Source organism: Trachemys scripta, chromosome 14 (assembly GCF_013100865.1).
Source record: "Trachemys scripta elegans isolate TJP31775 chromosome 14, CAS_Tse_1.0, whole genome shotgun sequence".
NCBI classification, from domain to species: Eukaryota; Metazoa; Chordata; order Testudines; family Emydidae; genus Trachemys; species Trachemys scripta.
In genome coordinates, this window is record NC_048311.1 from 33,938,224 (window position 1) to 33,965,805 (window position 27,582).

Consider the following 27,582-nt stretch of genomic DNA (forward strand, 5'->3'; position numbering starts at 1 on the left):
TCTGGGGGTGCGGGCTCTGGGGTGGGGCTGGGGATGAGGGGTTTGGGGTGCAGGAGGGTGCTCTGGGCTGGGATCGAGGGGTTTGGAGGGCAGAAGGGGGATCAGGGCTGGGGCAGGGGGTTGGGGTGCGGGAAGGGGTGCAGGCTATGGCTGGGGATGGGGCTGGGGATGGGGCTGGGGATGGGGCTGGAGATGAGGGGTTTGGGGTGCAGGAGGGTGCTCTGGGCTGGGATCGAGGGGTTCAGAGGGCGGGAGGGGGATCAGGGCTGGGGCAGGGGATTGGGGTGCGGGGAGAGGCTCCGGGCGGCACTTACCTCAAGTGGCTCCAGGAAGCAGCAGCTTCCCTTCTCCGGCTCCTATGCGGAGGCACAGCCAGGCGTCTCTGCATGCTACCCTGTCTACAGGCACCGCCCCTGCAGCTCCCATTGACTGTCGTTCCCGGCCAATGGGAGCTGCAGGGGCAGCGCTTGGAGCGGGGGCAGCGTGCAGAGCCAAGACCTCTGGCTGCCCTTACCCGTAGGAGCCAGAGGGGGGGCATGCCACTGCTTCCAGGAGGCGCATGGCGTGGCCCCCAATTCTGCTCCCCGGCTGGAGCGACGAAGCAGGGGAAGCCCCAGACCCCGCTCCCCAACGGGAGCTTGAGGGCCAAATTAAAACAGCTGGGGGGCCGAATTCGGCCCCTGAGCTGTAGTTTGCCCACCCCTGTGCTAGGGGACGCTCTGCTGCTGGTGGTGTGATTCTTTGAATGAGGTCAAAACTAAAGTAGTGACCATCTGCAGTCATTAAAGATCCCGCGGCGCTTTTCACAAGAGGCAGGGATTTTAAACCCCTGGTCCTGGCCAGAGTACAATCTGGCTGCATACGTTATTTCTACAAATCCAGCTGCAGTGCCAGCTGAGCGTGGGATTCTTCACTTCTGGCTCTTCTAGCTCCTCGCTTAGTGCAATGAGCTATTAGGCCTGTCAGCCAGCTGCCGCATCCCAGGCACGAGAGGTAGCTGCATTCTGTTGTCAGTGCAGTGATCCCTGCAGGTATTCTCTTGTTTTGAGGGGACAGACGGTTTTGCCTTCCATTAAATGATGTAAAATGCAGCCAGTGCCACATCAGTGAGAACTGGTGATAAGACAAAAGGCACAGCATGGTGTGGTCCTTTTAACAGAAGGCGTGATAGAACTGGGAGCTCTTTCTATTATTCTGTCCAATGCAACAGCAAAGGCCTACGGAAGTCCCATGCTGTAGCTCAGGTTATCACGGCAAGTTTGGTTTCTCTTTCACTGGATTCCTGTCTGGTGGCCCTATACACAGAGCTAGTCCTGGCCTCGGTCCCAGTTACTTACAGCAGTCCGTTCCCATGGCACCTGACTGGACCTCTTGCCAGTCTGTGCTGGGGGAGAGTTTATCTTCTGGCCCTCAGTCATTTGCACAGGATATACTTTGGGCATCTGCAAATTCCTGCTGTAGTTCCCTTTATTGCCGTGCATTCCCTGCTTTAGTTTCTGTCTCTGTTAGGAATCTCCATCTGCTTGTGCATTGTATGGAGTATTCTGAAGCAGATTCATACAGCAAATCCAATGGCTCTGCCTTCCCTCATGTAATGTACTGTGTAGTTCTCAGGCACTCCCAGGTGCCTAGCTGTGTTGCGTAGCACTTGCGATCCTCCTCCGTTCCCACATGGTGGTTTGATGGGTATTTCTTGGTGGGGTGTTTCTACCAGGTTGGCATGTCCTTTGGTGCTCACCGTTTCTCAGAGATGTGAGGATGCATGTCTGGGTGGGGTGGGGCATGTGCAAAGTGTTGTACAAGCATGTGGCACAACACATTCCTTGACTGACTGAGCTGGTTACTTAGACTTCCTTTGTTCTTGTTTATGGCTGATATTTCTCTTTCTTAGAAGGGAGAAAGATGACACACTATCTTCCACCTAAACCCTTTCCCCTTTCTCCAGCAGCACTTCTGCCATTTACATTAAGGGCTATAACGGGTTGGAGTAAATGGAGCAGGTTTGCAATTAGTTTTCAAAGTACTTATCTCATTAAAGTAAATGAATTATTGATTTAGTGACACTCATGCTTTTAGTGAGCGGCACAGTGCCATCACCACTCTGTTCCCTGGCTCGTGGAAGCAATGGCCGGCTCAAGCAAACTTGCTTTGTATGTGGTTTTTACATTTTTTAAATATTTCCTGCTTGGTTTTGGGGTTTGTAATTAAAATGGCTCCATGTTAGAAATGAGAGCCCCGTTGGGGGAATGCAGGCCCGGGGTGCTGGAGGGCAACAGCACAGAGCTACAACACAAAGCTGTAGGTCTGCGCAGCACAGATGGCTGAGGGGTGACCGGGCTCTGCACTGCCTTATGGGAGATGCTGGGTTGAGAAGCAAGGTCAGGAGCACTCCTATCACAGTCCGCTGGCATGTCGGGGAGCAGACTCCCCTAGGGATGATAGGGATTGGATGACTGCAGTGCTGGGCGGTACCGTCTGCCAGCTGATTCCTGGAGTGCCAGCAGTGATGGCAGAGCCGCTGCCCTCTGAAAGATGAGTTTCCAAAGAGGAAACCGACTACGTGCTGGCATGAGTCACTGATGTTGCCTTGATGCCTGGCAGGATGGGAGAGGAGATGGCTAGGACTCTATAGTCCTCTAAACTGGACAGTCAGGGTCTAGGGTCAAGTGCCTAGTCTCATTGGCTGGATCTTTCAATGTATGGTGTTTGGCCAGTTACCCCCCCACCCCACCCTGCTCCCCTATCTCACATGTGTGGGGGCAGGGAAGATGGGGTCACCAACCTGATGTCAACTCTGAGGGAAAAGCATGGCTGCGGGCGGGCGCGTGAGGCACTAAACCAGCCTGGCTAAGCTTATGGCTGAATCGCACTCCCCCTCCCCCACCGCGCAACTGACTCCTCTCTTTCCCACTTCTGTGTACAGAGATTTAACCTCTGCCAGGAGATAAAACACCCCATGAATGGGAACCACCTTTCTCCCCTCTTCCTTTCTGTTCCAAACAGAACTGAGGGGGTCACCTCTGGGAAGAGGCAAAGAGGGCAGCACTGCCTTTGCTACTCTCTGGGCAGGGCCCATTATGGTGCCCTGACCAGGGTGGGGTCTTAGAGTTGCTGTAATAAATAATTTGAAGACACAGTCCAAGCCCAGCTCCAAGGGCAGAAGAGCATTGCTTTGGCGTGAGGTTGGAATGTCAGGTCTATGAACCAGGGCTGCCCAGAGGATTCAGGGGGCCGGGGCAAAGCAATTTCGGGGGCCCCTTCCATAAAAAAAAGTTGCAATACTATAGAATACTATATTCTCGTGGGGCCTGGGACCTGGGGCAAATTTCCCCACTTGCCCCCCCCACCTGCCGGGCGGCCCTGCAATGAACGAGGGGTGGATAGCGACATGTGCACTCAATGTCAGTTTCACATCATTATTGACCCTGCAGTCCAACTGGATCCCACACCACTTTCCTAACCTATTTTACAGACTCTACATTTGGCAATCTCTTCTTCCACTGCTGAAGTGCAGCCACTTCCAAGGGGAAAGGCGGCAGCTGCTTAAAAGCCCATAGCCGCACTACACATCATCTTAGGACAGAAAGTGAAGGATACAGTAACCAATTGAAATGCCAGGGAGAATGTAGGTAGCAGGACGCATAGCAATTGCCTAAGTTGGAATTTAGTTGGGACACTGGATTTAACATCCACAACTCTTGCAAAAAATGCCATGGGAGTTTGAATGCCATTGGCTTTATAGCTGATCAGACAGATGGCACCTTAAGCACCTCAGCATGGCCTGGCACCAGGCTGGGACCTGGGCTCAGTAAAGACTATTAAGGAAGAGCATTACCTGTTGAATTCACATTTCCTGCCCCACCCTCATCCCATCCAGACAGGGACCTAGCCCTTCTTACTTTGTGAGCTCTGATATGGTCCTGGCTGGAGATGCTACGGCTGAAGGCTCCTCTGCAGTGATGGCCAGAGCAGTGGCCATTTCCCAAGCAGACTGTGTAGGGATACTCCTGGGGGCATTCTGCACGAAAAAATTACAAATTCTGCAAGTTTTATTTGTCAAAATAATGTTCTGTGAAACAGACCAGATAGCAAGTGTGAAAAATTGGGACAGGGGATGGGGGAGTAATAGGAGCCCATATAAAAAGAAGCCTGTAGCGGGGTGGTCACCCGCTCCTGCCCTGAGGGGTTTAAAACAGCCCTGGGAGAGGGCTGTTGCAGGAGAAAGCAGCTATAAGGCTGATTGGGGAAGCAGCCGGGCCACGCCCCAATCAGGCCTCAGCTGGCCCTATATAAGAGGCTGGGAGCCAGCAGCTCAGCAGACTCCCTCTAGCTTCTGAGAGGGAGGGACCTGAGCAAAGTACCTGAGCAGGGCAGGGCAGGGCAGGGCTGGGCTGGGCTGGGTTGGGGAAAGGCAGAGGAGCTGGGGAGCTCCAGCCTGGAAAGCCCCAGGCTGCGGCCTAGCAGAAGGCCAACAGGTACTGGGGGGTTGCAGAGGGCAGCCTAGGGTAGGCAAAGGCAGCAGGTCCAAACCCACCCTTGCCAGTGATGAGTGGCTGATACTGCAGTCTGCCCCAGTGGGCAGGGGCTAGACAATGACTGGCAGTAGCCTTATACTCAGGTGAGGTGGGAATAGTGGGTGAGGGTTCCCTGGGGAGTGTACGGCCAGGGGGCAGCACCCCAGATAACGGGGCACCGGGTCTGGGAAGGACACGGGCCAAGTGGCAGCGGGACTGTGGCCTGCAGAGGGTGCTCCGGAGGTGGGATGAACTAATTCCTGGAAGAGACCAGCAGGAGGCACCGCAGGGGTGAATCCCACCCTCTACAAAGCCCCAAATATCGGGACTGTCCCTATAAAATTGGGACATCTGGTCACTCTAAAATAATACTACATAATCACGCCAGTTTCAATTATTTTGGTAATTTCTTTCAAAATACCTGTTAGCTAGTGCGTCTGTAACAATACAGACACACACACATTCCCCCAGGAGTAGAGAGTTGAAGAAATCCCTGTGACAACCCAGTTCCTCTTTCTCTTCCCCCACCCCCAAGCCCAGCCAGGGGGGCCAGCCACCCACGACACATTTCCCCCCCACAGAGCTCAGCTGTGCACCCCCCCCCCAGCCCAGACACCTGCCCCCCTCCCCAAGAGCCCAGCTGTGACCCCGCAGCCCAGACACCCACCCCACTTCCCCACAGAGCCCAGGGATCCAGAGGGAGAAACAGCCTGATGCTCGATACCAGGCTTGCATGGAGTTTCCTGCACGCCGCCTTCTCCTTCCCTCAGAGTGTGCTGGGAACTGCAGCTGCCAGGATCCCCCTAGCTCCCTGTCCCCTCTCTCCCCCCAGCAGTGTCTTCTACGTGTGAGCTGGGCTCTGCTGGGTCCAATGGCCCCTAGTGGTGGCTAGCCGCACTGCAGCCTATTTCTGTGGGGGAAGGAAATTCTGTGTGCATGTTAATTTCTGCAAAATTCTGCATCCTGCAGTGGTGCAGAATTCCCCCAGGAGGAGTAAGGAGGTCTGAGCAGTGGGAGGGATGAACAAGCATTCATTCATGCAGTGCTGCTGCAAACTTGGGGCTCCTTGAGGCACTTGTGGAGTTTGTCCCAAGCTTGGCTGGGATTTGTGGGAGGCACAGGCAGGACCTTGTCATTAAGCAGTGCAGGTCAGGGACTTGGGGAGGCCTGCTGGTGGGTTCTGAATAGAGACCTCCACCATGATCCTAGGGGGACAAGCTTAGAGTAAGGCATTTTGCACTTCTGCCTTTCTAGGACTGACACTAAGAAGGAGAAATCCTGGTGCAGGGCACTCAGTAAACTCTGACTCATCTTGCCAGGCCCTCTGGCAAGGATGAGTCTCCCTGTTCGGAAGCAGGGGAAGTGGGAATCTCAGTGCCTGTGGGTGGAGGAAACAGGTGAGCTCTCTCCCCCTGACAGCCTTCTGCTTTCTCACGCTCCCTGCGCAGTGCCAGTCTGACAGCTCAGCTGAAGCAAAGGCATGCCCTCTCCTCTGCCAGCACCCTGTACTTGCTGAGCCTCTACCACCTTGATTAGCTGCTGGGAATGTGGCTTTTTTTATCTTTCTTTGTTTAAAAAAAAAAAAACCCTTCTCATTGAATTAAAAGTGTTGACATTGTGCCTGGCCATCCCGCCCGCCAGAGAACGCAGTTATAAATTAAACATTAAAACTTTAATGGCCCATAAAGAAATATTCACCACTGCTTATGTATATAGGGGATATAAATAGAGAGGTTTGCTGCGGGGAGGGTCAAGTTATTATTTTTCCTTAGCCAGATAATCTTTGCTAATGAATTTAATTAAAAGCAAAATTAATTTAGGATTGGGGGGGGAGTGGCTTTAAAACATCACTTAGCACGCTGCTGGTACATTTCCCAGCAAGGCTGAGTGGGAGCCTTCCCCCAGTGTCGCCCCGTACTACCACGGGGAAGGTTCCACCTCTGTCAGGCTGCACACAGCTGCCAGCCTCAGTAGATGAACACAGGGTGGGTAAGGTATACCCTAACCCTGCCTCTTTGCTGGCCAAACCCCCATCTGATTGGAGGGGAAGCTCATTCGAATGGGTGTGCGTCAGCTTGTGGGGGCTAGAAGAAGGGGCTGGCTTGGCAGCTGTTTGCTGCTGAGGGAGGTTGAACAGGGTAGGCGGTACAGTGAGGAGGAGGGGTGTCAGGGGAATGAGATTGGCAGGACCAATCTATGTGGCTCAAGTGCAGACTTTGGCCCAAACCCTGTGCTGTGCTGCATGCAACTGTGGCCATGTGCCTGTGCAGAGCCCATTGCAGGGTCTGGGCCTCCATTAGCCAGCCCTCTTCATGTTGGGCAGTCCTAGGGAGATGCCCAGAGAGCTCCCATCTGCCTCCCCACTGCATGGAGCTCGGAGGGTAGTTTCCATGGCTCTGCCAGGGGGAGCTGTTTTAACCAGTGTCACCAGGACTGACTCTTCTGAGTTCATAATGAGCTGCTCGCTATTTCTGAGCCTCCCAAAGCAAGCTCCTTTCACCCCATAGCACCTGGACAGGCAGCCCTAACCCTAATGCAGCAGCTCAAAACTAGCTGTCTCCCTCCTCAACTGCATAAACCTCCATGGTTCTTTTTGTCCCCCTGGGACTCTCAGGATCCATCGAGGCTTTGCGAAAGCCCATTCACCTCTGCCCTGAGCACATCCCCTGGAGACACTGCTTCCCAGAGCATGCCTGGGGTGAGATCTCCTGGGCACCTCTGCAAGGAAGTGAGGCTGGAGCATGCCCTGAGATAGGCAGCCCAAAACCTCTCTGCTGCAGCCTGGCATCTTCCATCACTGGCTGTTATTTCAGAGGAGCAAGAGGAGACACTCTCCTCCTCCTGGAGAGAGTGGAGAGCCCGACTGGTGGGAAGTGGGGATGTGCCACACTGCTGGGCTGCTGGAAGTCTGGCTGTGCCTGTCACCTGGAACTGCCTCCCTGCAGCAGATTGAGGGGGCCCATTTACACTGGTACTAAGCACATAGAGCAGCTCTTGGGCAGCAGCTTTTGAACTGCAAAGCAGCACTCGCGTCGCCTGCAGGCCACTGTTCCCTGAGCGCTGGGGCCTCAGGTCTGGTGGTGGGGGGTTCTGAGCAGGCGCAGACTCAGCTGGCTTCTTCCTTGGGAGGCTTGTCTGGGAAATGAGATTTTACCCATCACTGCACTTCCCACAGGAGAACGAGCAGCTTTCAATTATTCATCTTCAAACGCTCTGAGAGCCCAGCCAATCCAAGCCCCAGCTCTCAGGATGATGCCCACAGACTGGAGATTTTTCTTCACCCCTGTTCCAGTGGTCTCTGGTGACCAGCTTACTGGTGAAACTGGGCACAACCCGGGGGAGGTGTCTGTGAGCTCAGAGAAGCAGGAAGGAGTTTGGAGGAGCAGGGTGAAAATGGGCTGGATCAGGAGGTCAGTGGGAGCTTGAGATTTCAGTGACACAGCAGCTCGAGGTCCCTTGTGTAAGGCCCTGCGGAGCAGGGGATTATCTTGTCCCCACTGGGAATTACAGTTTCTGGCAAACACACTTTGCCCACGTGGTTTCCCTGCGCTGAGTTTGTCATGTTGCTGGCGGGCCGGGCTGGGGAAGAGGAGGCCGTCTCAGGATGGCGAATGTGTCTAGCTGGGTTAGAGCTATCCGGAGGGTTTTTATCCTAAGAGTGCTAATGGAAGTCAGCCCCAGCCTAATGAGCTGTGTTCCTCCATGAATCTGATTCATTGAGGCAGGAATTACCATAATTGATTATCCTGCTGCGCAGCTGAAAGCCCTGTTTGCTAACAGAAGTGCCTGGGAATCACTTCCATTCCTCCAGCGCAACAGGGGAGCCCTCCGCATGCTCCATACAGGGCGTATGCACAATCGCATCATCCGTGGGGCCAAAGTTCTTGAGTGGATCTAAGTAGTCATCCCTGGGGCAGCACGTAGTCCTGGAGCGATCCCAGTGTGAGCAAGCTCAGGGTTTCAGCCCTTGGCTCTGCATGTGTCACTCACTGGCCAGTGTCCTGTGGCACCCTCTGTATCCAACTCCTAGAGAATGGGAGTCTCCTCTAGTCACTGGCTAGTGAACCTGGATCTTTTCTCAAGCCATGCTTTCTGCTCTGCAGGTCACCCGTTCAGTCCTCGATGTTGAGCAAGATGGCAGCTGTCAGGCACGCACCCACCTGAATCCATTTCCTTTCTCCTCTGGTCTCCTCTCCCTGCTCACAGCCCTTCCCCTCTCTGTAGCTTGAAGTGCCGTGTGGCTGATCTTGTGATTGTATTGCAAGTCTCACAATGTAGGTGTTTTTCTCAGAGCTCCTGCTTCTGGATTCAGGCGTTTATGTGAGAACTGCAGCTTTAGTTTTCTAGCAATGTGACCCCCTAAGGACTCAAAAGCCAGAAGGCACAGAAAGGCCCCACCTTTTTTATTTTAAAAAATCTCATGATTTGGGAGGGATGGGACTGAGTGGCATTGGCAGAGCTGTGTTGGGACACAGCCAGTGGAGAGGCAGGGGGTGCTGTGGGTCTGGGCTGAGGGGCATTGGCAGCGCTGTGTTGGGACCCAATACGGACCAGTAGAGTACCGGGGGTGCTGTGGGTCTGGGCTGAGGGGCATTGGCAGCGCTGCAGAACGGCTACATTCTGTACTTATATACCTGTGAAGCAGCAAGCCATACAACTTCTCCCCTCTGGAGCATGTTCTGTCCCCACTTTTCTTATGCAGTCAAAAAAGTGAACAGAGTGTTGGGAATCATAAAGAAAGGGATAGATAATAAGACAGAAAATATCTTATTGCCGCTATATAAATCCATGGTACACCCACATCTTGAATACTGCATGCAGATGTGATCGCCCCATTTCAAAAAAGATATATTGGAATTGGAAAACATTCAGAAAAGGGCAACAGAAATGATTAGGGGTATGGAACAGCTTCCATATGAGGAAAGATTAATAAGACTGGGACTTTTCAGCTTGGAAAAGAGACGACTAAGGGGGATACGATAGACTGGTGTGGAGAAAGTAAATAAGGAAGTGTTATTTACTCCTTCTCATAGCACAAGAACTAGGGGTCACCACATGAAATTAACAGGCAGCAGGTTTAAAACAAACAAAAGGAAGTATTTCTTCACACAACGCACAGTCAACCTATGGAACTCCTTGCTAGAAGATGCTGTGAAGGCCAAGACTATAACAGGGTTCATAAAGTACTAGATAAGTTCATGAAGGATAGGTCCATCCATGGCTATTAGCCAGGATGGGCAGAGATGGTGTCCCTAGCCTCCGTGTTTGCCAGAAGCTGGGAATGGGCGACAGGGGATGGATCACTTGGTGATTCCCTGTTCTGTTCATTCCCTCTGGGGCACCTGGCACTGGCCACTGTCAGAAGATGGGATACTGGCTAATGGACCATTGGACTGACCCAGTGTGGCCGTTCTTAAGCACATCTTTTAACATTTAAAACAGCAGACAGTACTGTACAGAACTAGTATGGGGGGAGACGGGGCTCGGGGTAGAGACTGAAGTGCACTCGCAGAGCTATGGGAAGGCCAGAATAGAGCATGGTAGGTGCAGGTGCTGCAAGTCAGGCTTGAGGTATATTGGTAGCATAGACTGGGGGCCCTGGACTCGCAGACCAGGCTGGAAGTGCATTGACAAATGGGAGACATGCAGCACCAACCTGCATCACGTCTGGCTCCACCTAGTCCTTTCAGCCCTTCACTGCTGTGAGTGCGAAAATCCACCAAAAACTAGATTGAGAAGATGCTGCTTCTGGTAGTGACATATACGACGTGGCATGTGCCTGTATAGCATGGACTTCAGCCGGCCCAGGAATGAAGCTGAGCAGCCTGATGCTGGTTCCTTGGTGCTCTTTAGAAAGAACTAAAATGTCTCGTTCACCCTTTCTTTGAAAGGTGGAGAGCAGCAAGCTTTTAACCAGGGCAGGTTTCCCGGAACTCCTAGGGAGATAATACTATGTATTCAAACATTTTGCCAGTCAATGAGCAAATGGCATTGACTGTAAGCAAGTTAGCGATAATGATCATTGATTTTAATTCTTCTTCTTCTTTCTTTCTTTTCTTAGAGAGTCCAGTGTGAGCACCACAGGGGAAACTTGGCTGAATAAAAGGTACAAAGACACTTTCCTTTTCTGAATAGACATTGAGAGATAAGAATGTGTTTTGTATCTCAGGCTACGTCTGGGGTCCCCATTTGCTCCTCTGTGCGGCATGTGCCAGTGCACTCTGATCGCCAGGCCAGCTGTGTCGGGCTGATACCAGCTGCTGTGTCTCTGTCTCACTGGCACAATCCACCCTCTTGCTCCATAGGTTATGGGTTAAGCAGCTGGATCACACGTGTGGACTGGGGATCTGCCAGCTGGGGAAAGCGAGGTGAATGACTTGCTCAGTTCCCTTCTGTCTGTCACTGCTGCTGGATGTAGACAAGTAGCTTTTCATGGCTCCAACCAGTGGCAGGAGGCTAAGACTTTCTGGAATGGTGCATGCCAGTGCAGGGAGCTAACTGGGGGATGGGTCTCTGGAGAGGAGGCTTGGCAGCTGGCATGGGTTAGGGATGTTGTGCCCATGAGTTGCTTAGTGCGTGCTGACATTGCTGACTCTTTGTGCTATATACAGCTATCGAGAATGAGCTGTGCAGGGATTTGTTTAGAGCGCTGGGGAAGTGGGGATATCATATATCTTCATCAAGCTCAGCGCTGGGGCAACTTCCGCTTTTCAGGGAGGCCCCTGCTTTGTGTACCCAGTGGTATGTAACCTATCACTTAAATCGGCTTCTGTACTAGGTGAGGGCGGATAGCTAATGTGATGCTAATTTTTAAAAAAGGCTCCAGAGGCGATCCTGGCAATTACAGGCCAGTAAGCTAACTTCAGTACCAGGCAAATTGGTTGAAACTATAGTAAAGAATAGAATTATCAGACACCTAGATGAACACGATTTGGGTTCAACATGAAGAGTCAACGTGGCTTTTGTACAGGGTAATTATGCCTCACCAATCTATTAGAATTCTTTGAGTGGGTCAACAAGCATGTGGACAAGGGGGATCGAGTGAATATAATGTACTTGGAATTTCAGAAAGCCTTTGACAAGGTCCCTCAGCAAAGGCTCTTAAGCAAAGTAGGCAGTCATGGGATAAGATGGAAGGTCCTCTCATGGATCAGTAACTGGTTACAAGGCAGGAAACAAAAGGTAGGAATAAATGGTCAGTTTTCAGAATGGAGAAAAGTAGCTAGTGGTGTCCCCAAGGATCTGTACTGGGACCAGTGCTGTTCAACATATTCATAAATGATCTGGAAAAAGGGGTAAACAGTGAGGTGGCAAAGTCTGCAGATGACACAAAACTATTCAAGATAGTTAAGTCCAAAGCAGACTCACTGCAAGAGTTACAAAGGGATCTCACTAAACTGGGTGACTGGGCAACAAAATGGCAGCTGAAATTCAATGTTGATAAATGCAAAGCAATGAATATTGGCAAACATAATTCCAACTATAGATACAAAATGAGGAGGATCTAAATTAGCTGTTACCACTCAAGAAAGAGATCTTGGAGTCACCGTGAATAGTTCTCTGGAAATATCCACTCAATGAGCAGCAGCAGTCAAAGAAGCTAATAGAATCTTGGGAATCATTAAGAAAGGGAAATATCACATTGCCTCTATATAAATCCATGGTACATCCACATCTTGAAAATCGCGTGCCCATGTGATCGCCCCATATCAAAAAAGATATATTGGAATTGGAAAAGGTACAGAGAAGGGCAACAAAAATGATCAGGGGTCTGGAACAGCTTCCATAGAAGGAGAGATTTAAAAAATGGAGACTTGTTCAGTTTGGAAAAGAGGCGACTAAGGGGGGATACAATAGAGATCTATAAAATCATGACTGGTGTGGAGAAAGTGAATAAGGAAGTGTTATTTACCCCTTCACATAACACAAGAACCAGGGGTCACCTGATTAAATTAATACAGGTAGCAGGTTTAAAACAACCATAAGAAAGTACTTCTTCATACAATACAAAGTCAGCCTATGGAACTTGTTGCCAGGGGATGCTTTGAAGGCCAAAAGTATAACCGGGTTCAAAAAAAGAAACAAGAGTGAGGCAAAGAGAGTGGACGTTGGCTCCAGTCACAGGCACGATTTCTAATAAAGGCAAGGCTGAAAGAAGGGCTTAGCAGTGCTGACAAGCACAGTCAAGGCACCAGCTCATTAACATCCAAACTGGCAGCCCCAAAGAGTTCATGCCCCTTATATATTCCCAAGCAGGCAGAGCACCCAGACCTCCCCACGCGTCGGCCTCTCCAGCCCATTTTTTGCTCAGACACACTCAGTGAGAGTTTTGTGAAGTAGACGCCTGCCCCATGGGAAGAATGTTCTCACCGCAAGTGGTGTCACATGCATCACAGGCGAACACCGTTCGGCCGTCCTGGCCTGGGGCAGGTCTGAGCCAGTGACCTGGCTCCCACTCCCATTCCCAGCCCCCTGAGCAATCAGTCCCCACGCTGCCCTGCAAGGATAGTTCCCAAATCTGCTCAGAGCCTGATGCGATAAGGAGCTCCAGCACAGTCACTCGGGGAATGACTTCAATGGCTGGACCTTTTGCAGAAGTGCATTTCTAAAAGAGCTCCCATTTGAAAGCCAACTTTCAGGTCTTGTAGGCTGGTGACTAAAACCCACCAACTATGTGCGTGATTGTCCCGCCTCCTCCGATTTCCCATACTGGATGGATTCTTAGCCCAATTCAGCTGTGTCTATAACACTCATCTACATTGATATAGTGCCCTTTGTACCAAGGGACCCTAAACTGTGCAAGCAGTATACTCAGCAGTCTCTCCCCTCATCCCTCAAATGTAGCCATCTCTGGGGTGGAATGTACCAGCCATTTCTGCAACAACAATATCTCAAAACAACAAATGCAGCAGAGGGAATTGAGGGAAGGCAGGATGTTTGCTTGGGACTTTAGAGTCCATGACGCTAGCAAAAATTGCCAGGAGATTTGTAGGGACAGATTTTTAAAGTCGCAAAAAAAAAAAAGCTTTAAAAAAATGGAGTTGTGCCCACAAATCAGGTATTTAGATGCTTAGATGAAGGCTAGGACTATAACAGGGTTTAAAAAAGAACTAGATAAATTCATGGAGGTTAAGTCCATTAATGGCTATTAGCCAGGACGGGTAAGGAAGAGTGACCCTAGCCTCTGTTTGTCAGAGGGTCGAGATGGATGGCAGGAGAGAGATCACTTGATCATTGCCTGTTAGGTTCACTCCCTCTGGGGCACCTGGCAGCAGATAGGATACAGGGCTGGATGGATCTTTGGTCTGACCCAGTATGGCCATTCTTATGTTCTTACTCAGATATTTGCATATGCATATGCCCAATTCCTGTCTGTCTATACAGGCTAGTCCCAGAAAGATAGGCATGCATTGTGGCATTCACCAGTGGGTCTCCTTTGTAGAATATGTGGCTCTTAGTAAGTGCTGGTCTGGTCTCTGTCTCAGCCAGCAATTCTATCTTTTGCTGCTCAGTGTCCCTCTGGGGCTGTTCTGGGATACAGGTCCAGGACTGGCTCCCATGTGACGAGCACTACCTATTAAATTACCAAGGCCTCATCCCCAGGAGGTCTTGCATCCAAGCACAGGTCTAGCCCATACCTGCTGAGATGTGCTAGGTTCCCAGCACAAGGCATCTGGCCTGTTTCTTCCTGTAGAGAAGTCAGGATGCTGGGTTGGGGAGATTGCCATCGATTCCACGGCTCCGTAATGCCCTGCCTTGAACAGAGGGAGCAGCAGGAGAGCCCGGGCCAGGCAAGGCACAAACCGAGTTGGGAACAGCAAGGTAAACACTGTCAAACAGGAACTAACAGTGGTTTTGTGGTCAAGTTTATTATGGTGATTTGTGTCAAAGGCTCCCAAAGTGATGTAGAGTCATACCCAGGGATCCCTTCTAATGCTCACTGAGAGCCAGCCACCTCCCTGTTCAACATCACACAGCTTAGCCGGGAAGGGAGGAAGGGGAATCCCTACTGGTAATGCTGGCCATGGAATAGCTAGGAGAAGAAAAACACACACAGCCAAACAGTGACCTGCCTGTATCCTAGCCTCTTCTCCCCAGCAGGACAGCACAAAATCTCCCTCTCCCGCATGGGTTCCCTTTTCTGACCTGGGGAGTCCTGTTAAGGGGAGAGAGGTTTATTTCTAGGCTGTGCTATAGCCCCTCTCACAGACACTGAGGGCTTTACCTTGTGTCCCTGTGGCAGGGAAGGGTTACTGGCCCCCTCTTACAGATGGGGAAGGAACTCACCCTGGGGCAGAGCTGGACGTTGCACCCAGTTTCCCCTTGACCCACCCCAGGTCTTCACCACCCGGCCCTCCTCAATTTCTGGGGGGGGAGCAGCAGTTGGGACTCGCTCCCTGAGGTGAGGGGTGGGGCGGTGCTTGCAGGGCTCTGGGGGGAAGCGGGGGAGGCCTTGGACACCAAGGTAGGAGTGAGTGAAAGCCTGAGTTCTCTTCCCCTGCCTGCCGTGGTGATCACCCTCTCCTGGTGCTGAATTATTAAGCGTGTTGTTTTCTTTTATTGCTGTGCTGGAGGAGAACTGCCTCACACCAGCTCTGCTTTGAATGTGATTATGTGCTGGGGGGGGATGTCAGCGCCAGCCAGGCCCCACAGAACTATCTTCCAGCCCTCGCACGCCTGCGCCTTGCCTTGTTCTTATTTATCTGCTTGCTCCTGTTTGTGGCTCAGCGCGCACAGTCCCTTCTCCGCAGCCCAGCGGGTCCCTCGGAGGAGGGGAGATTTAGTGTCTGACAGAGCTGCTGCACCCGTCGCCTCGGCTGGAGACTGCTCAGGGCCTGCTCTGTGCAGGGACTGTTTATCTTGCCCTGACGATTCTGCTCCTTCCCGCTGCGGGACGGCGCGTGAGCCATAGCAGGGATTTGTCCCCAAGGCCAGCCTCCTCCAGAGAAACGGGGAACTTGCAGGGCAGCAGCAGGGCTCAGGCAGCCATGTGGTAACTCCCCAGAGCCTCTCATTGGAGCAGCAGGGCAGTCCTGGGGATCCAGGCCCCAGCTCTGGCTTGGAGGGGGGCTTGCAGGCATGGTCGGTGGGCAGAGCAGCACAGCATTGTAATAGCCCCTTGGCAGCAGAGCTAGAATGTCGTGATTCTGCCCTTCCCTGGCCTATCCTACAAGAGCCCTATGCAATATGAAAAGCTAACACACAGAGACCTTGTCAAGCCCCCGATGCAGCTGGAGGCTCCCAGTCGTTCTGTCCCTCAGCCCGTCAGAATGTCCCTAGAGCCATCCCGAAGGAGAACTGATGTGCTTCCACCTGATCCATTTGTTTGCATCCCTCTGGCCAGAGCCAGCCCATCCCTTTGCCACTGCACTGCCCCCAGCCTAACCAGTGCCTGTCCCTCATAAGTCACTGAGCTCTAGCCATTGCCTGGACTTAGAACTGGCCAAGCAGCAGGGCTGGGCTGCCCACAGCACTGGCCCGGGGCAGGTGAATGAGCGAGCAGGCGCAGTGACGGAGTCCGAGTGGCAGGGCTGGGCTGCCCACAGCACCGGCCTGGGGCAGGTGAATGCTTTGCATGGGTTCCCAGCTCTGCCTTGGACTCTGTAGCCGTGGGCAGCCCTTTGAACTCAGCCCGTCGGTTTGCCCAGGGGCGTTATTGCTGTTTAAGATCACAGAGTAAAGCATTGTTCAAGTTGCCCCTTCCCTTCCTTAGGCTCACTAATTTCAGGTGCCGCCAGCCTCCGGGATCAGGCTCTACCAAGGCTGCTCCTGCTTTTTCTTCCTGCCTCCCGCCCCAGGTCTCTCTGGTCTAGTTAGGTTGTAAGCGCTTCGGAACAAGGACTCGCTCAATGTCTGCAGCGCCCAGCACAAGGGGGCCTCGAGGTGCTACCCTAAGCCAGACAATAATAATCATTCCAAGAACTTTTACTCCCTAAGCAGCCTCGGAGGAAGGGGTTTGTGCAGAAGTGACTGAGGCCGTAGCCATGAGAATGGGGGGGCGGGGGGCTCCTGCAATGACCTCTCCCTTGGCCAGGGGTGGGGCAGCCACTAGTCCATCCTGGCCCATGAGAAGCCAGGAGCTGGGCCTAGCTCAGGCTGTCAGCCATGGATGCTGGCTGAGCCTGACCCAGGAACAGGAGAGGAAAAGGAAAGGAAAAATCACTCCTGCCAGGGAGCAAGCGCAGTCAGAGTTGGCTGGCACCTCGCAGGTTAATTGTGAGAGCAGCCGATTCCCTTATTGACAGGGTAGCTTGAAAAATGCTGAGGCAGGACATCCGTTACACAGAGTGTCAGAGCAGGAGCCCACACTCCCAGCTCTGCCATGCACACTCTCTTTCTCCCCGCCACACGTTCCCCTCCCTTCCCCGCCAGCCCATCCAGCCCCCCACAACAAACCTGGCAACTTGGCCCCCAGTCCTTCAGCCTGGCTCCTCGCCTCTGATTGGCCTCGCGCTCCCAGCCTGAGTCCAGCAGCCCCTGCACTCCCAGCCAGCTGTACTCTACCTCCGCAGGAGGAACAGGTCCAGCCTCGCTCGCTTTTTCTCTCTTCCTTTTTCTCCTAAGGACACCCAAGAGGATTTATTTTTGGTCCCTCCCCCTGTTTTTAATATCGAATCAGCTCCCCTCACCCCCACCCTTCCTCTCTCTGTGACTCGTGCTTGGGATCTGGGGGCTCGCTCCTTTTCCCTTCCCAAGTTGGAATCCTTTCTCCGACCCTCGCACCACGAGCAGCTGAGCACCAGCACGATGGACACTGATGGCCAGCTCTGACGTGCATGGCGGCCTGTGGCGAGTGACCGCGCTGTGCCGGCGAGGGACCCGAGCCGATAGGGCACTGCTGCCAAGCCACCCACCAGCACAAAGCCCAGAGAAATCCCGGGGACAGAGACTGCGAGGGAGCACAGTGCGGGGCACCTCAGCCAGCTGCACGGGGAGCGGAAGGGGAACCCCACACCCTCTCATTGCGCTGCTAGGCCAGCTCACCCGATTGCTCCTCTCTGGTGCTGCGCATCCCCGCTGCCGACATGATGATGTATTTCTGGGTAGGTACCAAACACAGGATTTTCCCCTTTCTTGGCTGGGGGCTGGGGGCTGGTTTGTTTTACAGTGTGCTTGCTTCCAGCTTCTGGAGCTCTGCTGCCTGCCAGGGAGACGCTTTCTTCTTCCAGCAGAGATCTCTCTGCTTCCTGGCTTCCATACAGCCAGAGGGGATCAGGTGTTTGCCTGCTGGAGACAGGCCCCCAGGAGCAAGGAGATGGGTGCTGTCTTCCCCCTCCCAGAAAGGGCAACTTGAGCAGGGCAGGGCAGGGCTTCCTGGATTGAATTCAACTAGTGAAAGGCATGGTGACCCCTCCCTACTCCCTGCTAGGAAAGCTTTCTGGACAAACCCTGACCCAAAGTTCTGCCTCTTCCTGCATCTGCCCTCTCTGAGCCCCAGGCTCACTGGGAGATTTCTATAGCACAGCCCTAGGGGATCTTAGTCTCAGAGCTGTTCTCTAGAGAGCTCTCAGCAGATCACCAGGTGACAGGCCAGGGGAGCAGGAGGTCCTGCTCAGAGGCATATTCCCTCCACTAGGAAATCTTTCTGCACCTGATCCACCCAATCTCCCCTCACATCACTCTCTGGAAGAGGAGTGGAGGACAGTTAGCAGAAGCAGCAAATCTTTGGCTGCTCAAGAGAAGTTGCTTTGTTGTTTGGTTTGCTTTGCCCAGAAGAGGCTTGTGCTGTACGTGAAATGCCAGAAGCACTTACCCAGGGGTGGAACCCTAGAGAACGTGGCCCAAGGTGGGAGTGTCGTGGAGAAAGGGGCATCTGCTACTGCTCATTCGGCCTGGCGCTGGGAAATTCCTCCTTCGTCTCTGTACCCAGCACATCTGAGTTTCCTATGCTCCTTTCAAAGAGCTCAGATTGACTTGCAGCAAGTCCTGCTGGAAATAAGGAAAGAGGCCTCTCAGTTATGAGTCCGTGGTATTCAGGCAGCAGCCCAGCGAGCAGCTGCAGGGACGTGGACAAGGCCTTGTCCTCAGTACCTTGGACAAGTGACTTTAAATGTAGCTTGTCCAATAGAGCACAAAGGAGGGGCATGTGAACAGTGGGAGCAGGTATTGAAAGGGCATGTGAACTGACCTGTAAGCACCGTCACTGGGAGCTTCAAGGCCAGACAGCCAGAGGTTAAAGCCAGGGCAGTCTAGCCAGATTCAGGAGAGAATGAAGTGACAAGATGAAGAAGCAAATGGGCTTGAGACAAGAGCAGCAGACAGCATTCTTGTGGTCTGCCAGGACCACCCTTCTCCAGGAATGCCATGCACTTACCTGAGGGTGTGGGGTCTCTGGGAGCTCAGTGGGGTGTCACCTGGCTTTTTACACTGGCTTCTCCCTCTTTCAGGGCAGGTCTACACTACGGCCTAAGTCGATCTAACTTACATCACTCAGGGGTGTGTAAAAGCTGCCCCCCGAGCAACGCACGTTTTGCATTGTCCACAATGGCGCTATGTTGGCAGGAAACACTCTCCTGCTGACACAGCTTCCACTTCTCACCAAGGTCGAGCAATTATGCTGACAGGAGAGCGCTCTCCCGTCGACATAGCGCGTCTTCACCAGACGTGCTACAGCAGCGATGCAGCTGCGCCAGTGTAGCGCTGTAGTGTAGACTTGCCCTGAGTCTGCCTCTCAGATTTCCCATGAGATAGGGCTGTCAGGTGGCGGAGGGCAGGGGGTTCTTGGCTCTCTGGGCGTAACTTCCTGCTTATTTCACATGGTATAATTGGCTATGGCTAGTGCTTCCTTCCCACCCCCACTCCCCACCTTATTATTTTTAGAAGCGCCAGCATCCCAGCCCGAGGGCTCTGCAAAGCGTATTTAGCTCAGCCAGGGTCCCAGTGCACTGCTCTGCATAGTGGTGGCATTGGGAACAGGCTCACTGGCCATGCTCTGGGTGCTGTCACCCTTTATGCCAATCCTGATCTCTCTGGGCTGCAGTGAGCCAGGGCACCTGTTCTCCAGGATGATTTAAGCCATTTTAAGTAGTAGGGGGCAGATTCTTTTAATCTCACCCCTGTGAATGGGGGGTCTGCACATCAAGCTGAGGGCGAGTCCCAGCTCGAGGAGACATATTCGCACGAGCTCGACGAAAACCGTAGGTGCAGTGGCGCAAGGGGCAGGACAGCCAGCCACCCTGAGGCCTAGGCTCTTTGACAGCTACGGACTCAGGGCGGCTGCCTCTCCCATACTTGTGCTGCCATGGCTGCATCCTGGCTTTGGCTCACCAGTTCCATTAGAGCTAGCACAGAGATGTCTCCTGGAGCTGGGCTCACCCCAGCTCAAAGTCAGGCGTGCCCTCGTGGGCTGACATTCCATGCAGACTCTCATGTTACTGGGCTCAGGTGCTGTTTAGGGAGAGAGTGTAAGGAAAATGCGAAGACATGATTGAAAGAACATAACAGAGAGGAGAAAAGAAAACAACGGCAGCGAGAGACTGTGACACATGGCACAGCAAGGGGGAGATGGGATAATAGATATAAATGGTCTCCGTGACTGTGCAGGGCAAGCACCTGCGTAACTGAGCAGAACCTGCTCCAGAGAATGCTACTCTAGAAGCCCTCTCTTAGCAGTCTCCCCAGTTATTGCCCTGCCTCTGAGTCTGTCTTCCTGGGGAGGCTTAGAGAGGCGGTTATGGCAAAGTCCTTGTCTCTTTCAGTTTGGGTCTGGTCCTAAACCAGTCCGGCCAGTGTTTGCAAAATACAGCAGCTAAACCTGCCCGTGTCCAGAGGCCAGGCAGCTCTGGGGCTCTCCCCACTGCCTTGCTCTAGTGCTCTGGGGCTCTCCTGAGTGGCTAGTGAAGGGGGTGCCCATCTCTGCTGTGGACTCTGGGCCAGGGTAAGCGTTCAGCAGACATTTGTGGTGTTTTCCAGCGACTTTTTTGCTTTCACAGCCCCAGAAAGAAACGAGACCCACAGCCCCTCAATGAGGTAGGCCAGCAGGGGCTCACTCCATTTGGAAGCAGTCTGTAGATTGGGGTTCCCCACTCCCACCCTGCTGCAGGCTTCCAGAATTATGGAGAGGGCACTAGGGCAGCTGAAGGGAGGTGGTGGAGGAAAGGCGCTCGGGAGAGGGGGGGCTAGTGTGAATTTAGGCTTTCTCAGGGAAGCAGCTTTTGGTCTGAAGGTGCTTTGCTTTCTGAAGGCTTCGTGCAGCCCCTTTCGGAGGGCCAGGAGCCCCTTTCTGTCAGGGTTTAAATTCTGCACAGGACTCGGGGGATTCCCAGCACTCACTCGTGTTTCTGCTCCAAACGCCTGACTGACACTTAGTCAAGGCCAGGAGGCCACAGCTGGGATGGGAGGTTCCTGAGTGCGGCTGTCCGAGGAGGGGCATAGTGCATTTGGAGAATGTGTTTCTGAAGGGGAAGCTGTGGGCTAGCTGGGTTGGGGTAAAGGGGCCTTGATTTAGGATGAGATTTGGTGCAGCTAGGGGAGCAAACCACATGGATACAGGGCAGGGTTGCAGTGGGTGTCTGAGCAGCAACTCCATAGGCCCCAGGTAGAGTTTTGTAGAGCCCTGTGTGCAGCCCCAGGGCTGTGGAGCGGGGCTCAGGGCGTAGCGCTTTGGCTCTCCTGACTCCTAACCCCCAACTCTAACCAGGAAACAGTTCTTTCTCCCTGCTCGGGGATCTCTGTCCTCCCAGCAACACCTAGCACAGCACAGGCAGCTCTCTGCTGGCCAGGGCTGGCTCCAGGCACCAGGCAACTAAGCACATGCTTGGGGCGGCACCTGGTAAGGAGCGGCCAATCTTGGGGTGGAGGGGGGCAGCGCGGCACGGCGTTCTGCGGGGGGGGGGGTGCCGCGGGGTGGGGGGCCCGGGGGGGGGGTTCCAGCGGCGTGGCGCTCGGCAGGGGGACGGCGCGGGGCGCGGCGCTCAGGGAGGGATTCCGGCGGCGCTTGGCAGGGGGTGGCGCAGGGCGTGGCGCTCGGGGGGGCGTTCCGGCGGCACTCGGCGGAGGGGGCTCGGTGGGGCGGCGCTTTTTTTTGCTGCTTGGGGCAGCAAAAAAGTTAGAGCCGGCCCTGCTGCTGGCTCTGCCAGAGAGTCTGGGGGGAGATGGGCCTCGGCTCCTAGGAGGAGGATTGGTCTCCCCAGGCTGTGCAGAAGGACTCTCAGCTCCCAAGGGCAATGAGGTAATAGCTTGAGTGTCGTGCCCACGGCAGGAGTTTCTCAGTCTCCACAGTGTAGGGGTTTGGTTTCCTCCTGCGGCTGGCGTTGTGGTCACTGTTGGCAGCGCTGCAGGGAAAGTCTGCAGTGGCAGCTACCAGCGGGCAGCTCAGTAATTGACACCACAACAGGCTGGGATGCCAAAGCAAAACGCCTTCAAATTAGCAGTGATTGCAGGAGAAATGAAGAGCATGGGGGGCGAATGAAAGGAGGGTTTCTATAAATATTATGATTTTTAAAGTTTGCCCTGGAGTCCTAGAAGCTCTTTAAACGCTAATATCCTGTCTGTGCATTTAAAAAGCCTTATAATGAGGATTTAGTGTCGCCTTTTGGAGCACCTCCTGCCTCGTGTTTCCATGCGCTCACATGCCACCTGTCTTCTGTCCTGATTGGCTTTCCTGCCTGGGCTAAGCCATGTGACTGGCATCATCTCCCACACACAGGGATGTGCCAGCCCCCTTTTCACTCTCCCGCTGACTCAGCAGCCCTTTCCCCCCATCCTGACTTTTGGGTGATAACTGAGTCTCATGCAAAAACACTCAGGCCTAAAATTTCCAAAATTGCACCCGATTTTGGGAACCTTCTTTTCTTGGAGCCCAAGTTGAGACCCCAGAGGCCTGTTTTTCAGAGAGGCGGAGCACTCACAGCACTCCAGCAGGGTGGAGTTGTGGAGACTCACCATTTCTGAAAATTGGCTGTTAGGGCCAACTTCTCCCTTACCCTTACCCGTCATTCACCCAGTGCAAAGTGTGTGGAGTGCATGGAAAATGCCACCATTCTGGTTCAGTGGCGTTTTACCTCCCTTGGGGCTGATGGCAATGAAGTTCACAAGGTGCACGGCCATAGAGGAAGGCCCATGGTGTCTTGCCCAGAACCAGGGGAATTATCTGCCTTAAAGTCTGAAAAAGAATCAGTCCAGAAACTCCCCAGAAAAACTCGAGTCAGGTGTTTATTGCCAGGAACTTTTGTCACCTGCTTTTGTTTGTGTCGCCACTTTCATACAAACTCCCCAATCCTCAGCACAGAGAGAGCAGCGATGCCTTCAGCTGAGCTTTGGGCTGGTGATGAAAAGCTGCCGGGGTGAGAGGGACAGGGAGCTGCAGACAAGAAAGCTCTGATGCTGGGTGTAGGGAGATTGTGAGGAGACGCAGAGAGGGGGCCACCGCTAGACAAGTGACAAGGGGAGGGAAGAGGCATAGAGTGCAGTAGGGACAGCTCCACCTCCCCTGGGAGCCCATCTCCGGGTCAGAGAGAGTGCAGACTCCATGGCCCGTGCACTCTGCTCAGACTGCCAGTTGTGACGGTGGGTTTGCAATGTGGGCACCAAGTGACTCTCGAGGTTTGGCCGCTGCCCAGCAGGGATGGGTTTGAACAGACAGCCAAGGAGTGACACGTTCCATAGTCCAGTCCCAACCCCCTGAGCCCTCTGTTTTGCCATTTGCTATCTGACCTCTTCACCGAACGCCCCCCATCAGCAGAGAACTTGCAGAAGGATCCTGGGGTTTACTAGAACTAGTTACCAGATTGTCGCTCTGCGGAAGGTTTCCTGTAGTGCTGATCCCCAGATGGAATCTGCCGGTGGGAGAGCCAGTGCTGCGTGGGAGGAGACGTGAGCACAGTGCAGCAGCTTTTTCAAGGGAGAAGCCATGCCTGGGTGATGCTGGTGTATGGTGGTGTCAAGTCCACCCCTTTACTAAGCTCCACGAGCTCCGGAGCCCCTTCCCATCTTCTCCCAGGGGGTGGTTGTTAGGCATAATACTGAAACCAAGGGCTGGTGTTGCTGAGGCACTTTGGATTTCCTTAAGCTGCCCGGGAAGGGCCTGCTGATGCCTCTGGCAGATGGGAAGGCACTGTGCACTGCTGAGTTGCTTCATTATCTGCATGCTTAGCTCCGTGGCGAAGGGCTGGTGGGGGAAGGAGAGAGTGATCTGCCCCAGTGACCAGCGCATTCACACACCCTGTTGGGCCATCAGAAAGATGCTCTGAACTTTCTCACCATCACTTCTGTGGCTTCTGCATTGACATTTCATCGGCAGTGTCTTGGCTTTTCCCAATAGGAAATACTGCAGAGTAGCGGCTCTCAACCTTTCAGACGACTGTACCCCTTTCAGGAGGCTGAGTTGTCTTGCCTACCCCCAAGTTACACCTCACTTAAAAACTACTTGCTTACAAAATCAGACATCAAAATACAAAAGTGTCACAGCGCACTATTACTGACAAATTGCTGACTTTCTCATTTTTACCATATAGTTATAAAATAAATCAATTGGAACATAAATATTGTACTTACATTTCAGTGTATAGTATATAGAGCAGTATAAACAAGTCATTGTCCGTATGAAATTTTAGTTTGTACTGACTTTGCTAGTGCTTTTTATGTAGCCTGTTGTAAAATTAGGCAAATATCTGGATGAGTTGATGGACCCTCTGAAGACCTGTGCATATCCCCAAGGGCATTTGTACTCCTGGTTGAGAACAGCTGCTGCAGAGTCTGAGATTGGAGCCCAGGCAGAGGGGAACCAGAGAGGGAGGGGTCAGAGCCCTGGCTTGGGGAACTGCTCCTTGTGACACTGCAGCTGTTCACCTGTGGAAGGCCCTGCCCTGTGCTGCTCCCCTGGCGCTGGGAGACGGAGTCATTCCCGAGCATCGGTTCTGTCCTGGTTCCACTGCCTGTGTGTTCAATCTCATTAAATCCACGGTGTCGAATTGTCATTTCCTATAAATATTGTGTTGAATGAAGGGGCTTCAGGAAGGATTGTATTGATTGAAGGAGAAAAGCCAGGGATTCTCGCTGGCACCAGGGCAGGGCCATGCCTGCTCTACTTAATTAAAAGTGTAAATTGGGTGAGATCCTGAGTATCCAGCACCCACTCTGCAGAGGCCAGGAGCCCAGGGCTAGGGCCAAGAGAGTCTCATTGCCTCCTGGTTTTGGCCCATGTGATTCACATGCAGCATCTCCTCTTCACTAGCTCCTGGCTCTTGGGGCCTCAGTGGGGGCAACTGGGGAGTCTCATTCTGTGGTGAGAATGTGGCATATATTCCTAGCCGCAATTGGTGGGATGAAGGTGGTGAATTTTCAGTAGGTCCTGGCCTGTTACAGGGCATGTAGGTTTTTTGACACATACACCCCCCCCTTCCCCTGCAGAATAATGGGCTCTGAAGAGACTTGATTGCTCTGCTGTCTCCTGAGCCCGCAGCAGCATGAGTTGGGGGCTGGCTTCCCTCTGATGGCCCAGGTTCCTTCCTCACTATTGGACACTCCACACAGGAGAAGCCCCAAATCCCTTCCCCCGTGACACGCTGCATTTGGGAGAGTCACTTCCTTATTACAAAGTGACTACATTGCTGGGTCTGGATATGGAGTGAGCACCTCTCGTATCTTGGCTGCTGCTAGCCTCTCTCCAGCCCAGCTCAGCAGTTGGGTTTCCAGCCCATATTCTACCAGAGATGTCCCCAACTTGGTCGTCAGGGCAGTCAGGCAGGGGCCAAAAGGGCTGTGGAGACAGAATTCCCCCCCGCAGCCAGGGCTAGCACAAAGGGCTGAAACCCCCAGCAGGGCTCTCTGGCTGGAGGAGCAGGTGTTGGTGGAAGAGAGGCATTCTCTGGGATGAGAGGCTTGCTGTGAAGGGGGGCAGGGGCTGGTGGTTTTGTGGCTGTTGATGCGTTAGAAGGAGAGAGCAGTTATCTATCTGCATATTAGCTGCTTGTGTTGGCAGGTGGGTATCTTGGATTCCACGAGGCTCCTGTTTCTGATCTCTGCCCTTGCCTTTGGCTGTTTGGGATCATTGGTTCCCATGCTGGAAGACTGAAAACTTAATTATCCCAAGGCAAGAGGGTGAAAGCACATGGCTGTTTCCTGCGGGGTGGGGCTGGTTTGCTGCTGTGCACGGCTGTTTTGGGTGATGAGGATCTGGCAGAGAGTGCAGACTCTGTTGCAGTGGGGCAAGGTGTGGATGGCAGCCCAGGTTAACATTTTAGGGTTTTGAACCCTATGATGGTTCTTGGGGTACCCAGGACTGGGAGTCATCTTGTTACCCCTCGGCCTCCTCTGCTTGTGCTTAGCTGGGTATCAGCTTCCTGATGGCACCAGCCTGTCAGCCGCCCAAACAAATTCCTCTGGGCATTGCCATCCCTTACTTTTCCTTGCAGGTTAACAATAGGGGCACCCCTGTCCTGCGCCCCCTTGAAGCATTCCCCAGCCCCATCTCCACTGAACCCTGACAGAACTACCTGGCCTGCTGTCCCCTAGGGAACAGGGTACACACCAGCTTGTACGGTTCAAGTCAGGATCAGCACTTGGCTTACCACCATAGCACTGAGCTAGAGTTATAGTGACCACAAGAATACTATTTATTATCAAAGATTCAAGAGATCGTGAGTAAGGAGAATGGAAACAAAAAGTTACATGTAAACCGAAATTCTGATATACTTCCTAGAGACTGAACTTAACAAGCTAGCCTCCTGTCTAAAGAAGTTTGTCTCACCCATGTGTCCTTTGCAGTGTTTCAACCATGCTGGTTGTGATTCTCTTTTTATGAAGCAGTCATACGGCCCCATTACTTCCTAGGTGCAGGGTAAAGTGGTGTCTTCCTTGCCTTCTCCTTATATCTCCCAAAGTCCATTGTCTGTACCCAGATTCAGGATACCCTCCCCCCATGGCTTATTCTCTGGTGTGCTGCCTCCCTTTCGATTTCACACTCCTCCCCTTCACTTCGTATTTAAATGGAATTTACCTGATGTTGTCTTAATTTACATGCTGACAGAGATGGGTGAATAAACATGTTTTGTCTGACAGAAAACCTGTTTGTTCTTCTTCGAGTGCTTGCTCATATCCATTCCATTAGGTGTGTGCGCGCCGCGTGCACGATCGTCGGAAGATTTTCTACCCTAGCAACTCCGGCGGGTCGGCTGTGGAGCCCCCTAGAGTGGCGCCTTCATGGCGCTGAATATATACCCCAGCCGACCCGGCGCCCCCTCAGTTCCTTCTTACCGCCCCTGACGGTCGTTGGAACTGTGGAGCGCGGCATAGCTGTCCTCCACTCTCCCTAGCTTTGTTTGTTGTTCATAGTTGTAGTTATAGTTATAGTTATAGTTCTAGCGTTTGTAGTTAAATAGTTAGTAGTTTCAAAGTTGTTATAGTTCTTATAATAGTCCAGGGGACTAAGGGGGTCGTCTCCCCCTTTCTCCCCCGGCCGCGGGGCCGGGCTCATGCCCAACGCTCCCGGCTTTAAGCAGTGCGCCTCCTGCGCTAAGCTATGCCCACGAGCGACCCGCACGACTCCTGTCTGAAGTGCCTGGGAGAGTCCCATCAAACAGATAAGTGCAAGATCTGTAAGGCCTTCAGACCAAGGACCAAGAAGGAGCGGGACTTTCGGCTCCGGCAACTCCTGATGGAGGCGGCACTTAGTCCGGACGCTCCATCTACAAGTCAGGCCCCGGCACCTAGCGCCTCGGTGCGCAGTGCCCCGGCGGCACCGGCTATGACGACCACGCGAGTGGTGTCGGACAAGCCTCCCCGGCACCGGACCTCGTCGGCACCGCAAGCACAGCAAGTGCCTCGACGCCGGTCATTATCCCCGGGGCATAAAAAAGCCCATAAGACGGGGACCTCCGCGCCGAAGACGCCGGCTCCCCCAGTGCCGGGGGTAGAGCCGCGTCCGCCGGTGGAGCACCGGAAACAGGTGCCTCCAGCACCGTCGACTCCGGCGCCGAGGCCGTTGAGTCCGGTGCGGATAGCGTCTCCACCGAGGCCGGCGGTGATACAGTGCCTCCCGTCGACTCCAGAGACCTTCACGGCGGCGAGAGACTTAATAGCCCTCACGGAGCCGGCACCGCCTCAACCACCGGCACCGACGGCACCGTTG

General features: G+C 53.3%; 1 protein-coding gene across 3 annotated transcripts in view; it reads left to right on the forward strand.

Moving 5' to 3' along the window:
* Positions 1-27,582, forward strand: part of RBFOX3 (RNA binding fox-1 homolog 3) — a 338,241-nt gene that overhangs the window by 231,480 nt on the left and 79,179 nt on the right. For 2 of the 3 annotated variants that reach the window (XM_034790152.1, XM_034790154.1), the window contains one exon: positions 10,576-10,620. Coding sequence is in view for 1 of the 3 variants with exons in the window: in XM_034790151.1 (XP_034646042.1) it covers positions 17,540-17,557 (18 nt within the window). In the remaining 2 variants the exon portion in view is untranslated. Of the gene's footprint in view, positions 1-10,575; positions 10,621-14,208; positions 14,337-17,078; positions 17,558-27,582 lie in introns of all 3 variants that reach the window. The other variant, XM_034790151.1, reaches the window with a different exon arrangement.